The sequence below is a fragment of the Trichosurus vulpecula genome, chromosome 5, assembly GCF_011100635.1.
Source record: "Trichosurus vulpecula isolate mTriVul1 chromosome 5, mTriVul1.pri, whole genome shotgun sequence".
NCBI classification, from domain to species: domain Eukaryota; kingdom Metazoa; phylum Chordata; class Mammalia; order Diprotodontia; family Phalangeridae; genus Trichosurus; species Trichosurus vulpecula.
In genome coordinates this window covers 204,368,258-204,383,888 of record NC_050577.1, presented here as the reverse complement: position 1 = coordinate 204,383,888, position 15,631 = coordinate 204,368,258, and the positions used below count along the sequence as shown (strand labels likewise).

General features: G+C 40.5%; 1 protein-coding gene across 1 annotated transcript in view; it reads left to right on the top strand.

Annotated features, from left to right (window-relative positions):
• CACNA2D4 (calcium voltage-gated channel auxiliary subunit alpha2delta 4) overlaps positions 1-15,631 on the top strand; it is a 159,910-nt gene that overhangs the window by 115,211 nt on the left and 29,068 nt on the right. The window contains exons 31-32 of the mRNA XM_036760693.1: positions 11,554-11,624; positions 13,649-13,724. Coding sequence (XP_036616588.1) covers positions 11,554-11,624; positions 13,649-13,724 — 147 coding nt within the window. The remainder of the gene's footprint in view (positions 1-11,553; positions 11,625-13,648; positions 13,725-15,631) is intronic.

Genomic DNA, 15,631 nt, shown 5'->3' with positions numbered 1-15,631 from the left:
TTCTATCCGAATAGTAAAGGGGAAGCTAAGTTTATTATTTTTACTCACTGGCAAGGAGTTCCTTTGGCTCTGCTGATATGCTCTTTTGCACGTAGGAGTTGATCACTGTCTCTGTAGATCATCCACGTTCTTTGCCTTCTCTCTCCAGTTTCTTCCCTTGGTGCTCCTTTTGACTATTTCCCTGCTCCTTAAGAGGGCATGGGGAATAAAAAGTCACCGATCCATCTGGGTGCTTGTTAATAGCTCTGGCAGAAAGGTGCTACTGAAGTAGTCTGTGCCCAGGGACAAGTTCAGTGTCTTGCTGCTCTCTTCATAGGCAATTGAGCTGGTTGAGCCTCGAACTGTTCTTCAGTGTGAAAAGGTTTCTTTGCATCTGAAAGCTTCCTTGGCCTTTCATATTTCTGCCCCTCAAGACCTTCAACCTTAATGAAGTCTAAACCTGGCACACCTTACCTAACATTACTATTATCTAATGATTTTAGTCATTAATAGTCTTTTGATCCTCTCTTAGGACCTTCAGTGTCCTCATTTCTAAACTGAATAATAGTCCTTGTGCTACCTATCTCGGAGGAAAGCATGGCATACCAATGGAGTGCTGTACTTGAAGTCAAGAAGGCCTGGGTTCAAATCCCTCTTCAGAGAATAGCTTTGTTTGACCCTGGGTTTTAGCCTCAGTTCCTCATTGACAAAATGAGGGGGTAGACCAGATGGCCCCTAAGGTCCTTCCAGCTCTGAATCCATGATCCAAGCTAAAGCATCATTTACTCAACAGTCAAATGAGGGTGGTGATAATCTGACCAAATAGGGCATATATAAATAACCTCACTAGGCAATTTTGAGATTCAAATAAGATTATTATTATTATTAAAAATTAGCAATACTTAGACTATTATGGGGGCTGTCCTTCATAGAGAGGTTATGTGGAAGCAGATAAATTACTGCACTTAAAAATCAGAGATCCTGTGTTCGAATCCTGGCTCTGCCACATAGTAGTTGTGAGACCCTGGAAAAGCCAGTTTGCTCCTCTGAGCCTCGTTTTCTTCATCTATAAAACAAGTGGCTTAGATTAGATAATCTGCTTCTGGTTTAAAATACTAAAATTCTATGATTTAGCTTCTTACAGGAGTGTGATGTAGCAGAAGCCTATCTCAAGTATTGACTGGGCGGATGAATTTTTTTTTCTTTTTTTTTCAGGAGGGAAGGCCAGGCAATTAGGGTTAAGTGACTTGCCCAAAGTCACATGGCTAGTGCGTCAAGTGTCTGAAGCTGGATTTGAACTCAGGTCCTCCTGATTCCAGGGCCGGTGCTGTACTCACTGCGCCACCTAGCTGCCCCTGGGTGGGTGAATTTGAACAAACTACTGCTTTTCAGAATCTCAGTCTCATGTGTAAAATGAGACTAACAGTGCCTGTAGTAGTAGCTACTTGGCAGGACTGCTGTGAGCACCAAATGAAATGAAATAATTAAGCCCTCTGCGAACCATAAAGCACTGTGTATCATACAGCTGTTATCATCATGATTATTCTAGGTCCCAATGAGCATCAAGCTCCATGGGCAGAGGAAACTTAAGAGGGAGAAACTGAAATATTGTGGGACATCAGGGATTTGAATCTCACTGATCTAGCCTTTCGAATCCAGTCTGGGAAAGAGAGAGAAGTGCAGGACCCAGTTTGATTTGGCAAAATCAAAATTCACTCTGGTGTCAGGGGCCCTCTCCTAGCGAGGCCCTTTGTATATCATGCAAGATGGATTTCAGATTTCAGCTCCAGGTAAGGAAAGAACCTCTTAACGAGAGCCGTCCAAAACTGGAATGACGTGTCTCTAAATAGTAAGTTCTCTGTCACCGGAAGCATTGTAACAGAGGATGGATAATAGCCGTCGAGGACGGGGATCGTGGTTTTGAGTGGGGATTGGGGTAAATGATCATTTAAGTGCCTTCCAACTTTGTGATTCTATGATTTTCTAGACATCCTACATTTACAGGTATAACAATCACTCTTACATCATTGCCCTATTCTTATTTGGGAGCTGGGCAAAAAAAAAAAAAAAGACCAACAAAAAACATCAGGCTGAATAAGTATGTTTATTAAGCAAGGAAATGTTTCCTTTCCACCTTGCCATGTCTTCTGCCTCTTGCCATTTTTATCCTGATTTTATCATCACTTCCACCTCCCATCACCTTCTCTGCTCTCTCCTCTTCCTTCCTTGCTGCTTGCTAGCCCTGCCCACTGCCAGATGTCCCCTGATTCCTGATACACACCTCATTGTCCGCTGAAAGTTTCTCACAGTGGCCGCCAAATCCTATTTAATTGCTAGAAAACCAGCATAAAGAGTGTGGTCTTTATGCAAGTGGACATGGTATCATTACAGGCCCCCTTCCATCACCTGGCCTACTCTGTGCCTTAACAACTAAATGGGTTTTGAGTCTGCTCCCCTTCATCCTCTCCCAAAATGAACATCAGGGTTATTTTTAGATGGCTAGCCTCTGGTGGCTCAGTTACTTCTTAGCTCTTGTTCTTGGCCAAATCACCTTGCTTTTCTGAACCCGTTTCCTCTTATATGAGGTGGGGATAATAATGCCAGTGCCATCTACCCCCCAAAGGGTTGTAGTGAGGAAGGTGAGAGGGGCTGCGCAGGTGGTGATGGGAAGAATGCAATTAACATACGATACAACATCTGTGACTAATCCCGTAATTAACAGTTATGGCCTCCCTGAAAGAGTCAGCTGTCTGCATTGTCAAATGCAAAAGCTGACAAACCCTTTGTGAAATGCTAGCAGAGAGATACTGCTTGTGGAGTAAGAATAGATTGGCAGGTAGCTAATGGGGAGAACCAGAAGCAAGGAATAATAGCTGACATTTATATTATTTTTGACAGTTACAGCTAAGTGAAAGACAAGTTCAAATCCTCCCTCAAATACTTACTAGCCGTGGGACCCTGGGCAAGTTGCTTAACCTCTGTTTGCCTCAGTTTCCCCAACTATAAAGTGAGACAATAACAACATCTGCCTCCTACGGTTATTGTGAGGATCAAATGAGATAATGTTAGTAAAGTGTTTGGCACAGTGCCTGGCACCTAATAAGCATTAAATAAATGTCTGTTTCCTTCCTTCTTTTGCACATACTGGTTGATTTGGAATCATAGATTTAGAGCTGAAGGGAAGTAGAAGCCACCTATTCCAACTGTCTCATTTTGTATCTCAGATAGTAAGTGGAAGAGGCAAGATTTGAAGCTAGGTCCTCTGCCTCTTTTCTCTGTACTGTGTTCATCCCTAATTCCTATGGTCTTTTAGAGACATCGCCTAGTCCAACCACCTAATTGTACAGGTTCAGTTCAATTCAACAAACATTAAGCATCTGTTTTAGGCATTGAGGGAAGATAAAATGCTCAGATAAGACATGATCTCTTCCTTCCCAGAGCTGACAACACAGGATAATATGCACCAATAGCAGGAAATCATACACGAAGGGTAAACAAAGTATTGTGAGAGGTACAAAGGGAGAAAGGCAATTAACTTCATGGAGGAGAAGCATAAGGGAAAGAAAAGAATTTAACAGGCAGAAGAGGGGACATTCCAAGCATAGCAAAGTGTGTGAGCACAGGCATGTACAAGAGAGAGCCTGTCATCCAGCTTTACTGGAGTATAGCGTACATGGAGAGGAATAGTGTGACAAAAGGCGAGAAAGTAAAAGGTGGTATCAAATTGTGCGTGGCCTTGAATGCCATGCTAAAGAGTCCAAACTGTGTTAGCAGAGGAGTGACATGACTAGAAAATCAGTCTGGGTACTATTGTATGTGAGAAGGTGGTAACTGGGCAACTAGGTAGCACAGTGGATAGAGTGCTGGCCCAGGAGTCAGGAAGACCAGAGTTCAAATTCAGTCTCACACACTTATGACCTGTATGACCCTGGGCAAGTCACTTAACCCTGTTTGTCTCCTTTGCACAATGAGCTAGAGAAGGGAATAGCAAGCCACTCCAAGTATCTTTGCCAAGGATACCCCAAATGGGGTCGTGAAGAGTTGGACACAATCAAACAACAACAAAAGGGGTGATAACTATTTCATGAGTCACAGGATTGAAATCCTTTAACTTGGATACAACCTCAACAATTTAGTCCAACCCATACCTAAAAGGAGTCCTCACCATGACACACGCAATCTCTGTTTGACAACTGAGGAAGAACGTAACACCTCTGGAGGTACCAGATAGTCCTAGTGGTCAGGAAATTTTCCCTAAGTTTGCTTCTTAACCACTTCAGCATTTCTCTTAGTTCTACCTTCTTGAGTTAAACAAAACAAGGCTAATCTTTCTTCCACAAGTGACAGTGTACTACCTTGAACCTGGGTTCAGAGCTTCCCAGTGGTGGCCAGAGCCGAGTCAGGCACCTCCAGCCATTTTGTCTACCTCCCTGTTTTCCAAAATAAATGCTGGTGCTGATCAGCCAACTGAGGAGCCAGGTTGTGGGTGGGGAGGATGCACCATAGCCTAATTAACGAATTAACTTTCCTCAAATACTTGAAGAACATTATCAATCCTCCTGGAGTCTCCTCCAAGTTAAACATGTCTAGGTCCTTCACCAGGACATTCTATCTCCTTCCTGCTCTGCCACCTTGTAGCTAATGCACTTGACAAAAGCTACTACTCCAAAGGACAAAAAAAGCAGTAGAGAGGGATGGAAGAATCTAGTGCCAAGATCCGCCTTGATTTCTGCCTCCTTCTTCATCCCACCCTCAAACTCCTAAAGAATGTTGGTGCTCAATTTTTGTGTCAGACAGCAGCTTGGGAGGGCTACAAGTGCCATGCATCTTCCCAAAGACATTCCAGCCAGCTCTCATCCTTCTGTGTAAGAAGCAATATAAAAGTATCATCCAAGAAATGAATGTCCAGAAAAGGAGGTGGGCTGGTACTGTAGCAAAAGCAAAGGTGGACAGTCTGTATGTTCCACGAAATGCTAAATCTCTAGAGGAAAGCCTCCACCATGTTAGAGAGATCCTCTCTGGAGGACTGATGTGAGAACGTGGACAAGAAGCTCCTAGGACATGAAGGTGTAGATGAATGGCAATCTGTACCATGGGATAGAATCCCCACTCTGAGGTTTTCTCCTATCCATTCAAGTATTTCCCATAACAACCCTGTAAGGTAGAGAATAAGTACTAGTTGTTACTATTATTACTATTGTTAACAGGCTATCCCCATTTTAAAGATGAGTAAATTGCTAGTTAGGGAAGTTGTGACTTGACTGCAGTCACTTAAGGTTCTATATTGAAGTCCTATCCTCTGATTCCACCTCCAGGGCTCTTTTCCACTGTTGGCCAGAGCTTTCCTTAGGTTCCCTAACTTTGTGACTGTTCCAGTTTTTTGTTGTTCCACCCCCGTCCTTTCCCTTAGCTCACCTTTCCCCCAGTTCTCTTTGTCTTTTCCTCCCACTCATCATTTTGTGCTGTCATTCATGTCACTCTAGGTGCCTGGGAAAGACCTTCTTCCACCCCTAGCTATGTTGCATCATATGCTCCCTGTCCTTTCCTTTTTTTCCACCTCCTCCAATTCTAGTCAATTTTATTAAGAACTGATATCTTCCCAAGGGCCTCCCCCAATGCCACCCACATTTGTAACAATTAGTTATATTTTCTTTTTCAGGATCATCTTAATAATCATCAATAAACATTTCAATGTACAAAAGAAAGAGAATTGTATAACAAACTGGAGCTGGTTAGTTTTTTAAGTGTATATACCATACATGATACAAAATAGCTCCATATTCCTTTCCTTCTATACTTGTTTTCCTCTGTGCATTAACAAAGATTTATTGATACTCTTTTTTACATATCTCTGACTACCCACTAACCTACCCCCTCCTCCCCCCAGTAGATGCTTACCCTTATCACAAATGTGTAGTCACTCAAAACAAATGAATGTGCGGGCTGCATTTGAATATGCATATCTCATTCTGTATCTCTAGTCCACTGCCTCTTGCATTTCTTTGTTAACCCTGTCACACATATTAGCCACACCTGCTATCTTCTTAGGCAAAGGATTGGTTTATTTATGTGGCTTTAGCTCCCTTACCAGTTGTATCACCTTGGGCTCAGTTTTTTTCGATAAAATGGAGAAAATAATATATGTACTGTCTACCTCACAGGTTTGTTGTAGGAAATATTGTAAGTTTTGAAGTATTATAGAAATGTAAGCTAGTATTATTATTATTATTATTATTATCATTATCATTATTATTTTATGTGCGAGAGCAGCTTGGGATCATTGAAAGTCCTCAAAAATTCCCCAAATGCAATCCAACCTGTTCTCTTTATTTGTCCAAGATATCTGTACCTAAATAACTAAATGGTATGTCTGCCCAACTTCCTATCTTAATCTGGACAGTAAATATTCTATATCTACTTTATTTTTCTCGTGTGGACTGCTAGGCTTATCTCTTTTGAGTGCCTGTAGATGTAGTTAAGGCCTATCTTTTTAACACCAGTATTTTCCTACAAATCATGTCATATCACCATCATAAAAGAAGTAAAATTGGATTCAAAAAGCAAAGGAATCACATGGTGGACGTGCAGCAGGTTATAGCATATAAAGTGATCATTAGAGTAAGCATTAGCATAAAAGACATCATCAAAGATATGTATTATTGGGAAAGGAGATGGCCCAATTAGGTGATGAGACCAAGGCTTAGCAGATGGACATACAACTGGTACTCACAAAATCTTAAGAGACTTGGAGAAACTCCTCCAGTGTGTTGGGGAGACATGACTATGAAAATTTTTACAATATGAGAAGTCTGAATGGGCCATCATCTCTACCAACAGAGTGTACACTTTGATGAAATCATGGCTTCATTGAAGTTTGAGTAGTATTATCATAAATGATGACTACCATAAAACTAAATTATCACTGGTCCATCTCAAAAAATAAAAAGTCATCTGCCAGTAGGACATGAGCTTTGAGTAGTCTTACCAAGAGTGGTGATGGGTTTGCATTGAGCTGTTATTCACACCCTTTCTCACCCTGTCCCTTCCTTGGTCCCAAGAACACTTTTTTTCAGGCAGTTGACCAGGTAAAGGAGTTTTCTGGATCAGGGAAGAATGAGATGCTGACTTCTCTAACACGCATCAGGCTCCCCTTCTTCCCTAAAAGAGAGATGTGGGCTTTATCCCAACCTATTAAAGAGAAGCAACCTAGCATAGGCATGCAAATTAGTCCATCCCCAGGGCCTAAAGGGAATTAGGCAGTGGGACAGCGAAAATGCTAATCAGCTTTGACTTCTTCTCCATCTGCTCCCAGCCTCTGGTTGTTTGTGTAGAGCCTCTGTCAGACAGCCCCATGTGATTCCCCTTTCTTGCCCCACAGCCATCCCAAATCTCTGCTCCCTTGTTTTAGACTAAATAAATGCCACATGTAAATATACTCTGGGGTCCTTTTTATCCAATCCACTTAAAATTCATTTACTTAGTTGGTCATCTCCAACTGAGTAGAGGATTGAGGGCAGCATGATTAGGCCCCTTTCCCTGGGTCCCTCTGACACAGACCTATATGGAAGTTCCCAAAAACAAAACCTTCTCTGGGACCTTTTAGATCCCTTGTGATAAGAAAAAATGCCACCTTTTTTGTATTTTACTCTAGTGCCTTTTTGATAACCCAAAGAACAATGGAAAGATGTGTCAGAGTGGGTCTAAGCAAGACAAAGACTACTGCCGATGATGACTTGAATGCATAAATGGCACAAGATCATTAGATCTAGAGCTGAAAAAGATCTTAGATCTCTCATTTCACAGATGAGAAAAGTGACTTGTCAAGGGTATGTACGTCTATAGGATGAAGTATTCTAGTCACTAAGTAATAGTGAGGGAAGACAAAAGAACAGCCTGGATACACTGGTACCCAAAAGATATTAAAAGAATCAAAGGAAAGCAAGCATCCATGGAAGATTATGAACCCATGAGTAAAAATCACCCCAGATGAGACTTGTTTGGCTCCATCTGCAAAGGCAGAATCACTAGAACTGAGGGTAAAAGTTACAAAGAGGCAGATTTTGACTCAACATAAGGAAAAATCTCCTAATACTACATGTCCAAATTTAGAACAGGTTGCCTCAAGCAGAAGCTAGATAACTCCTTGTTGGGGCTATCATAGAAGTGTTCAAGTATAAGTTAGACTAGATGGTCTCTGAGATTCCAACAAATTGAGATTCTGTTATTCTTTGAAAACAAAGAAGAGTTGCTATCTGCACTAGTGAAGGAAGTTCCCACATTAATGAAATAATAGATGCACTATTGTCAGACTCTGCATGAGCTAGTGGAGAGAGTTGGCTTTGGAGTCAGGAAGTCCTGGGTTCTTTGATTCATATGTATGAATCCTGTATGACCCTGGAAATGACTTACCCTTTCAAATATCTTTTCATACACTATTATAAGTTGCAGAACAGTTACCAATATGCTTTAGTAGAAAGAGTTCCACATATCAATGAAATTACAGGTCCATACCACTCCCACAAAAAAAAACCTATTGGCAACAGATGTATTATACTTAGATATGTCATAATGAGGGTTTGGCCTGCTAACCAGCTGGCTATTTCAAGTCTGGGCTTCTCACTGCCCAAGGGCATCAGTTTTGCAGGTTGAAAAAAAATTTTGTCTGTTTACTTTGGGGGTCATACTTTGAGGAAAGTGATACACCCTAATCAAGCACTTGAGAAATGCATAATCTATAAAGACAATTTATTCATTTACAACAATAAATAAAGGCTTTCTGGTGACCAGGATACACATATCTGCTATCTAGGTAACTTTTTTTTTTATAGAATTAGTACTTAGAAGGTTATATAGTGACCACAGAATAAAAGCAAAAGGAGTTAAATGGTCTTGCAAGGTTTCTCATGAAGATTGTGGTAGAAGGTCCCTTGACTGTCAGGATCTGCCCCTCTAGCGACTGAAATACACCACAAAGATAGGGTCTCTCTATTGGACAGTGCTGAAGAAGCAATGACAAAGTGATACTTTCCGATTTTCCTTTTCTAGCTTCCTTGGAGGAATACAACCTATTTGCTTTTCTCTTTGATGTATCCCAAATTTCAAAGTTGTAGTTTATGAAGCAGAGAAGTGTGTTGTGTCCCTTCTTTGAAGAGGTGCCTATGGATATGAAGCATTGCATGTTGCCAGACTTGGTTTTCATGTCTGTTAGTTTCACTGAACTGATTTTTTCCTTTTTTTTCTTCCTTGTCATGAGGGATAGCTAGGTAGCTGAATGGGTGGGGAAAATACTTTGAAATGAAGATGATGTAAACACAAAAGACATAAATTAATCTTAAAAAACATTCTATAAATCAAGACTTTTAAAAAATATTTTTGTTACATCTTGAGTTCTGAGTTGTCTTCCTCCCTCCTTCCCAACCCCACATTAGAGAAGCCAACATTTGATATAGATATATACGTGAAACCATACAATACATACTTTCATATATCAGTTCTTTTTCTGGAGGTAGATAGCATCTTCCTTCATAGGTCCTTCGTAGTTGATTTGAATAACTTCACCATTCACAGTTACTCTTGAAAAAATATTAGTTACTATATGCAACATCATCTTGATTCTGCTCATTTCACTCTGCGTTATTTCATGCAAATCTTTCCATATTTCTCTAAAATCAATCTGTTTGTCATTTCTTACAGCACAGAAGTATTCTGTCGCAATCATATAACACAACTTGTTTAGCCATTCCCCAATTGATAGGCATCCCCTCAATTTCCAGTTCTTTGCCACCACAGAAAGAGCTGCCATAAATATTTTATATAAATAAAATATAAACATATAAATAAAATATTTTATATAAATTTTATAAATAGTTTTAATAGAAAAAATGTAATAGAGAACAAAACATTTAATTTGGAGTTGGAAAGTACCATTTGCCACTGTGTGATTTCAGACAAAACACTTCATCTGTCCTAGCCTGTTTCCTCATTTGTAAAATGAGACTAATAATAGATTACCTATTCCATGGGGTTATGAGACTCAAATGAGAATGCACTATAAAGTATTCACATGATTACTAACATTTTATGTTTAGTTACACTTTGGGGTGGTTATTTCCTAGCATCTTAATGTCAAATTAAAAATCAATCTTGAAATCACAACTACTGCTCTCTATTAGTCTTTGATTCATGCTAGCTTCACTTTCAGAGTGACATTTCCTGACCTCGTATGCAGATTTCGTGATATAACAGTCCTCTATCCACTGACTATAACATATATTATAGAAAAGGAAACATGGTCTAATGGAAAGAAAACCAACCTAGGAGCCAAACAACTTGGGTCTTCATTTTGGTTCCAGCATTTACTCGTTACATAATCTCAGGCCCTCTACTAAAGTTCTGTCCTGATACCTCATCGTGGCATGAGGGCAACCATGGCTGTGCCAATACAACAAAAGCTTCAGCAGATTCTATCAAGTACAGGGCTGGGGACTGATGGATGGTAGCTCCGATATTTGAGACTCAACCTACTTAAGTCATCTATGTAGAGAATTCCTGTTATAAAAACTCCCTTCTCTGACACAAACAGGCACCTTGTTTACAATTCCTTGTCTAAGAGAGGTACTGAAAAGTTAAGTGACCGCTCGTCTTCCTGACTCCACGCTCATGCTTTACCCGCTGCGTTTATTTGTTCTTTAAAATGTAAGATGTTACTATGTCAACAACATGGGCCTTATTAACCAGTGGGCAATCATCCTCTATCCTCAAGAGATAAATTTCCTTGGCATTTTGGGGTATGTAATGAATCTTTACATTCTTGAGTATGTGGCTAGCACAAGGGAAACCTCCTCAGGAACCCAGATAATAATTGCCTTTCCTAGCATGGCCTTTATGTGCTACATTTATTCAGTTTCTCTGACAGAAAATGGAAGTGGTAACAGGCATAGTAGTAGTGATGGTAGTAGCAGTCACAACAACAATACTACTTACCTGGATATTTCAAAAGAGCCTAGAATTCATCCCTCCAGTAAACCACCACTAGCTTGAGTTATAACAATCAAGTGAATTATTAATAAAGAGTTTAGTTGCTATAGCCCAAATGGGCCCCCAAATGACCTAATTAACACCTACTAATCAGCATTCTAGTGATGAGCCTCTCTGAACTTAGCTAGATTGTTTCCATACTCCAAGGCTTTTTTATGACATTAATAAATTTTCATTTATATTCACATTTCTGGTCTACAAGGAACTTTGTTCATGAACCTTTGAGGTGGATGGTACCAGTATCATTATTTACAGATAAATAAATTGAGATTCAGAGAGTTTGTAGAAGAAAGATAATAATTAAGTATGCCTCATGCTTCCTCGTTGTTTTGATTTTCTCATTTAAGCCATCTCCCCTCAGTACCTAGTCCACCCCTATGGGGAAATGGGGCTCTTCTATTCAGAAATTAATTTTAGGACACAACCTGAGGCCCCTAGAGAATAGCTCTACTGGGAAACTCAGCAAACTTTTACCTAGGCCTCTAAATAATCCTCCCTTCTTGCTTTCCTGGTATTTTATCTCTCCTCTTTTTGCAGACTGGAAGATTCCTGGGGGAAGTGGACGGCTCAGTCATGACCTACCTGCTCAATATGGGGGTATTCAGCCAGTAAGTAGGGAGCCCCCTTAACCCTGAGGACGTCTCTCTTTCCCTCATCTTGGGTTACAGAGACGGGCAAGTCTGATGTTTAAGAGCCCAGATGGTTCTCAAAAGCCTGGAATGGGGAGCCAGTGATGAAAGCCCCAAAAGAGTCCAAAATTCCTTTTCAGACATCAGAGAAGGGGCATGTTGGGAGTGGGGGAGGAGGGAAGGTGAAGAGAGAATCAAGCTGGTGTAGAATCCTCCAGATCTCTCCAGTTATCACTAAACTCACATTTATATAGCACTTTAAGGTTTACAAAACCACTTTAGCCTACTTTGCTCTGGATGTCTGCCAAGACCTATATTTACTTACTCATTTTTTCCAAAATTATTCAAATCTAAATTGTTTTCTGTAACTTAACTTCTCCATTCCCCCGCCTGGGGTTTACAGAAATGCCACTTTAAACATTTGTTTTCTTCTTGTTTGCCTTGAATGGATGTGTTACCTCTAATCAGTTCAATTCAGCAAGCATTTAAGTGACTACTATGGAGGCTCCTAAGGGCTGGGGAAACAAAGATAAAAATAAACCATTTCCTTAAGGAGCCTATGCTCTACCAGGGGAGAATTGTAAACTGCATTAAGAGTATCTGGAAGCTCATCTAGGGTAGAGTTCAGTAGCCATTAGGTGCTCTCCTCTCAAAGCAGCAAGGTAAGTTCAACCACAGCTAGTGTTTAAAAAAAAAAGCAGGCTAGGTATCAGTCAGTCAGCAAGCATCTAATAAGCATTGACTACATGCCAGGGATACAAAGGATGGCAAAAACGTGGTCATTCAAGTTCATATGTAACGGTGCAGACAACATGCAAATCACTGTGTGCTATATCGCGTGTATACTCAGGGCCAGGCCTGCAACATGATCTCTCCTCCCCCGGGTTTCAAGGTCTCTCTGTTCTCATCAGCTCAAGCCCCCAACAACGGTTCCTACCTTTTGTTAGGGGGGCAGTAACTATCACCCCCAAGCCTCTCTAACATTGGATAGCTTTTAAAAGGGGCATGTGCTTCACATATATAATAAGAACAACTGCGCAAATATTTCCCCCAATAATTTGATGAAATTTTCTCCTCTATACCATCTCAGTCTCTGAAGCAGTCTCAAAACTTAATGAGTTAAAAGTTCCTACATAGTATTGGTCCCACTAAATTCATAGCCATAGGTGGCATTGCAGCTGGATGAGTCCTTGTTTCAACTTTCATAGGTCTAGAAAGTCTTTCCTGAAGATCACTCATTAAGGCATTGATGCTGGGCTGGAGGCAACCCCCAGAATGGGTTCTGACTCCTGGATTCCTGTAGCTGGCCCTCCTGATCAAGTTGAAGATTCAATCCCTCAACCTAGAATGAAAAAGAATGAAGGAATAGGCCAAAAAGGCCCCACTTTGCTAGGGACCATGTGGAAGGGGGAAGAAGTCCGTGAGACCCTTCCCTCAAGGCAGGTATTTGACTTATACATCATCACAATTCTCCAGGAAGTAGTTCCTTAGCAAATTCCATGTGGAATGATGTCATCTGAGCAAGCCGTTCAGCTCTGTGCATATGCCAGAACCCTATTATAGATACATACACATAATCATTATAAATGGAAAGTAATCTCAGAGGCAAGGCACCAGCAATGGGAGGAATCAGGAAAAATCTCTTAGAGAAGCTAGGATCTGAAGCAGTCTTGAATGAGGCCAAGAAGCCAGGAGATGGTAGTGAGAAGGGAGAGCATTCCATGTATGGGGGAAAACCAATAAAAAGGTACAAAATAAGAAGAGGAGATTTAAATGTCATGTTCAAGGAACAGCAAGCAGGCCAGTGGAACTGGATTAGTAGAGTGTATAAAAAAGAGTAAAATGTAAGAAGATTGGAAAGTTAGGAAGAAACCAGGTTGTGAAGGGCTTTAAATGCCAAATAGAGAATTTTACATTTGATGCTGGAGGTAATAGGGAGCCCCAGGAGTTCACTGAGCAGGGCTGTTGCTTCTTTCTTCACACACAGCTCTCTTGTTTTACAGAGTGACTATGTATGACTACCAGGCCATGTGCAAAATGTCCCATCATCACCACAGCGGGGGGCGGCACCTTCTCAGTGTGAGTATCACATCATCCATTCCCTGTTTCAGTCACTATCCCCAAATGAAGGTAATAGCTTTAGGAAAATTTTATCCAAGAGGGCCTGGACCCATAGAATATACAAGTTTTATAGCCATAGTGTAAAGGGACCTTAGAGATAATCTAGATTAGTGGTGTCAAACTCAAACAGAAACAGATACCTACAGGCTGACTATTGACTCAAAACCACAAAGTAACATTATCTATGTTGTGTCATATTTTTATTTATTTTGTTAAGCCTTTCCCAATTAAATTTTAATATTTTGGGGCTGTACTGAGGAGTTTTGCCAAAGCTACGAGTTTGACACCTCTGATCTAGACCAATGCCTCATTTCACAGATGAAAAAACGGAAGCCCAGACAGATGAAGTGGTTAGCCAAATGTCACTCCAGGGAAAATGCTGTTTGTATTACAAGTTTTATTTCACTAGTATCTCTATATGTGGCCAAGGAGCCAAGCCTATAAACTCCCTTAGCAACAAGTTCCATCTACCCCTCTGCACCAAAGGCTAAAAAGCCAATTAGAAGAGATCTCAGAATCCCTTTTTGCAGCAACCCTGACAAATAGTCATCTAGCTTTAGCCTGAAGATCTCCACTGAGGGAGGACATGCTACCTACGAAAGCTGCACATTCCACTTTTAGACAGTTCTCATTGTTAGAAAGTTTTTCCTTATGTCAATCTTAAATTTATCTCTCTGAAACTTGGATCAATGACATAACAGGAGTAAAGTCTTGACTTGCATGTGAATTGGATTTAAGTGAGGCAGAGCTATGCAAAGTCGTCAGCCTCACTCTCTACTCCAGAGTCTTCCAAGACCACTTGAGATGTTACAAAGGTAGAAACGACAGGATCTGAGAAATGATTGAATGGAATGGGGAGTTCAATTCTGGACATACTGTATTTTAAGATGTCTATAGGACATCCAGTTCAAGATGTCTGAAAGGCTGTTGGGATTGGGAAACTGGAAAATAGGAGGTGGCTGAGTAGATTTGAGAATCAGCTGTGTAACAATGACAGTTTTATCTACGAGAGAGTTTAAGACCACCCTGCAAAATAGTGAAAAACTTCCTCTCTTCAAAGAGATTATTTTCTACTGAGGTATTTCCTGGGGCCAATCTACCAGAGATACTAGTTATGAGATGATGTTTTTTGTTTCTGTCATCTAACCAGTTCTATATTCATCTAACAGTACTGTTATCTAGGCCACAGCACTCCATCTTGTCCACAAAGACAACACAAGAAACTTTGTCAAATGCATCTCGAAATCTAGGTTTCCTATGTCTGTACAAGGTCATAAAAGGAAATGAGGTTAGTCTGGCATGAACTCTTCTTGATGAAGCTACTGTTATCAATCATCAATACTTTTTCTAAATGCTCCTAAGCCCTCACTCTAATATGTTCCAAGCTAACTGGCCTATATATAGTTTCCAAATGACATCCTCCTTTCTTTTAAAATACTCAGGACAGCATTTGCCCTTATATCCTATGACACTGCTTCCATCGTTCACAGTTCTCAAAGGTCCTTACAGTTACTTAATATTCACTTCTACCAGTTCTTTCAGGCTTCTGCGTTGCAGTTAGTTCAGTGCTGGTGACAACTCATTGAAGAGGATGGTACTCTCTCCATATTTAGCTTAAAGTCCAATTTAATTATTTTTATTTAAACCTTCTCTGTGGGGAGCATTGTCTTCGGTGGAAAAGGCAGAAGCTAAATATAGTTAAATAGTTTTTCCCTATCTTCCTATCACAGCCAATGGTCCCATCCCTTCATCCTCTTTCCTCTAATTTAGCTTAAGACCTTTTTGTTGTCCTTAGTATTCATTCACTATCAGTCTCAGCTCACTCTAGTCTTGTGCGCTCCTGATACTACTCACAGTAGTGTCAG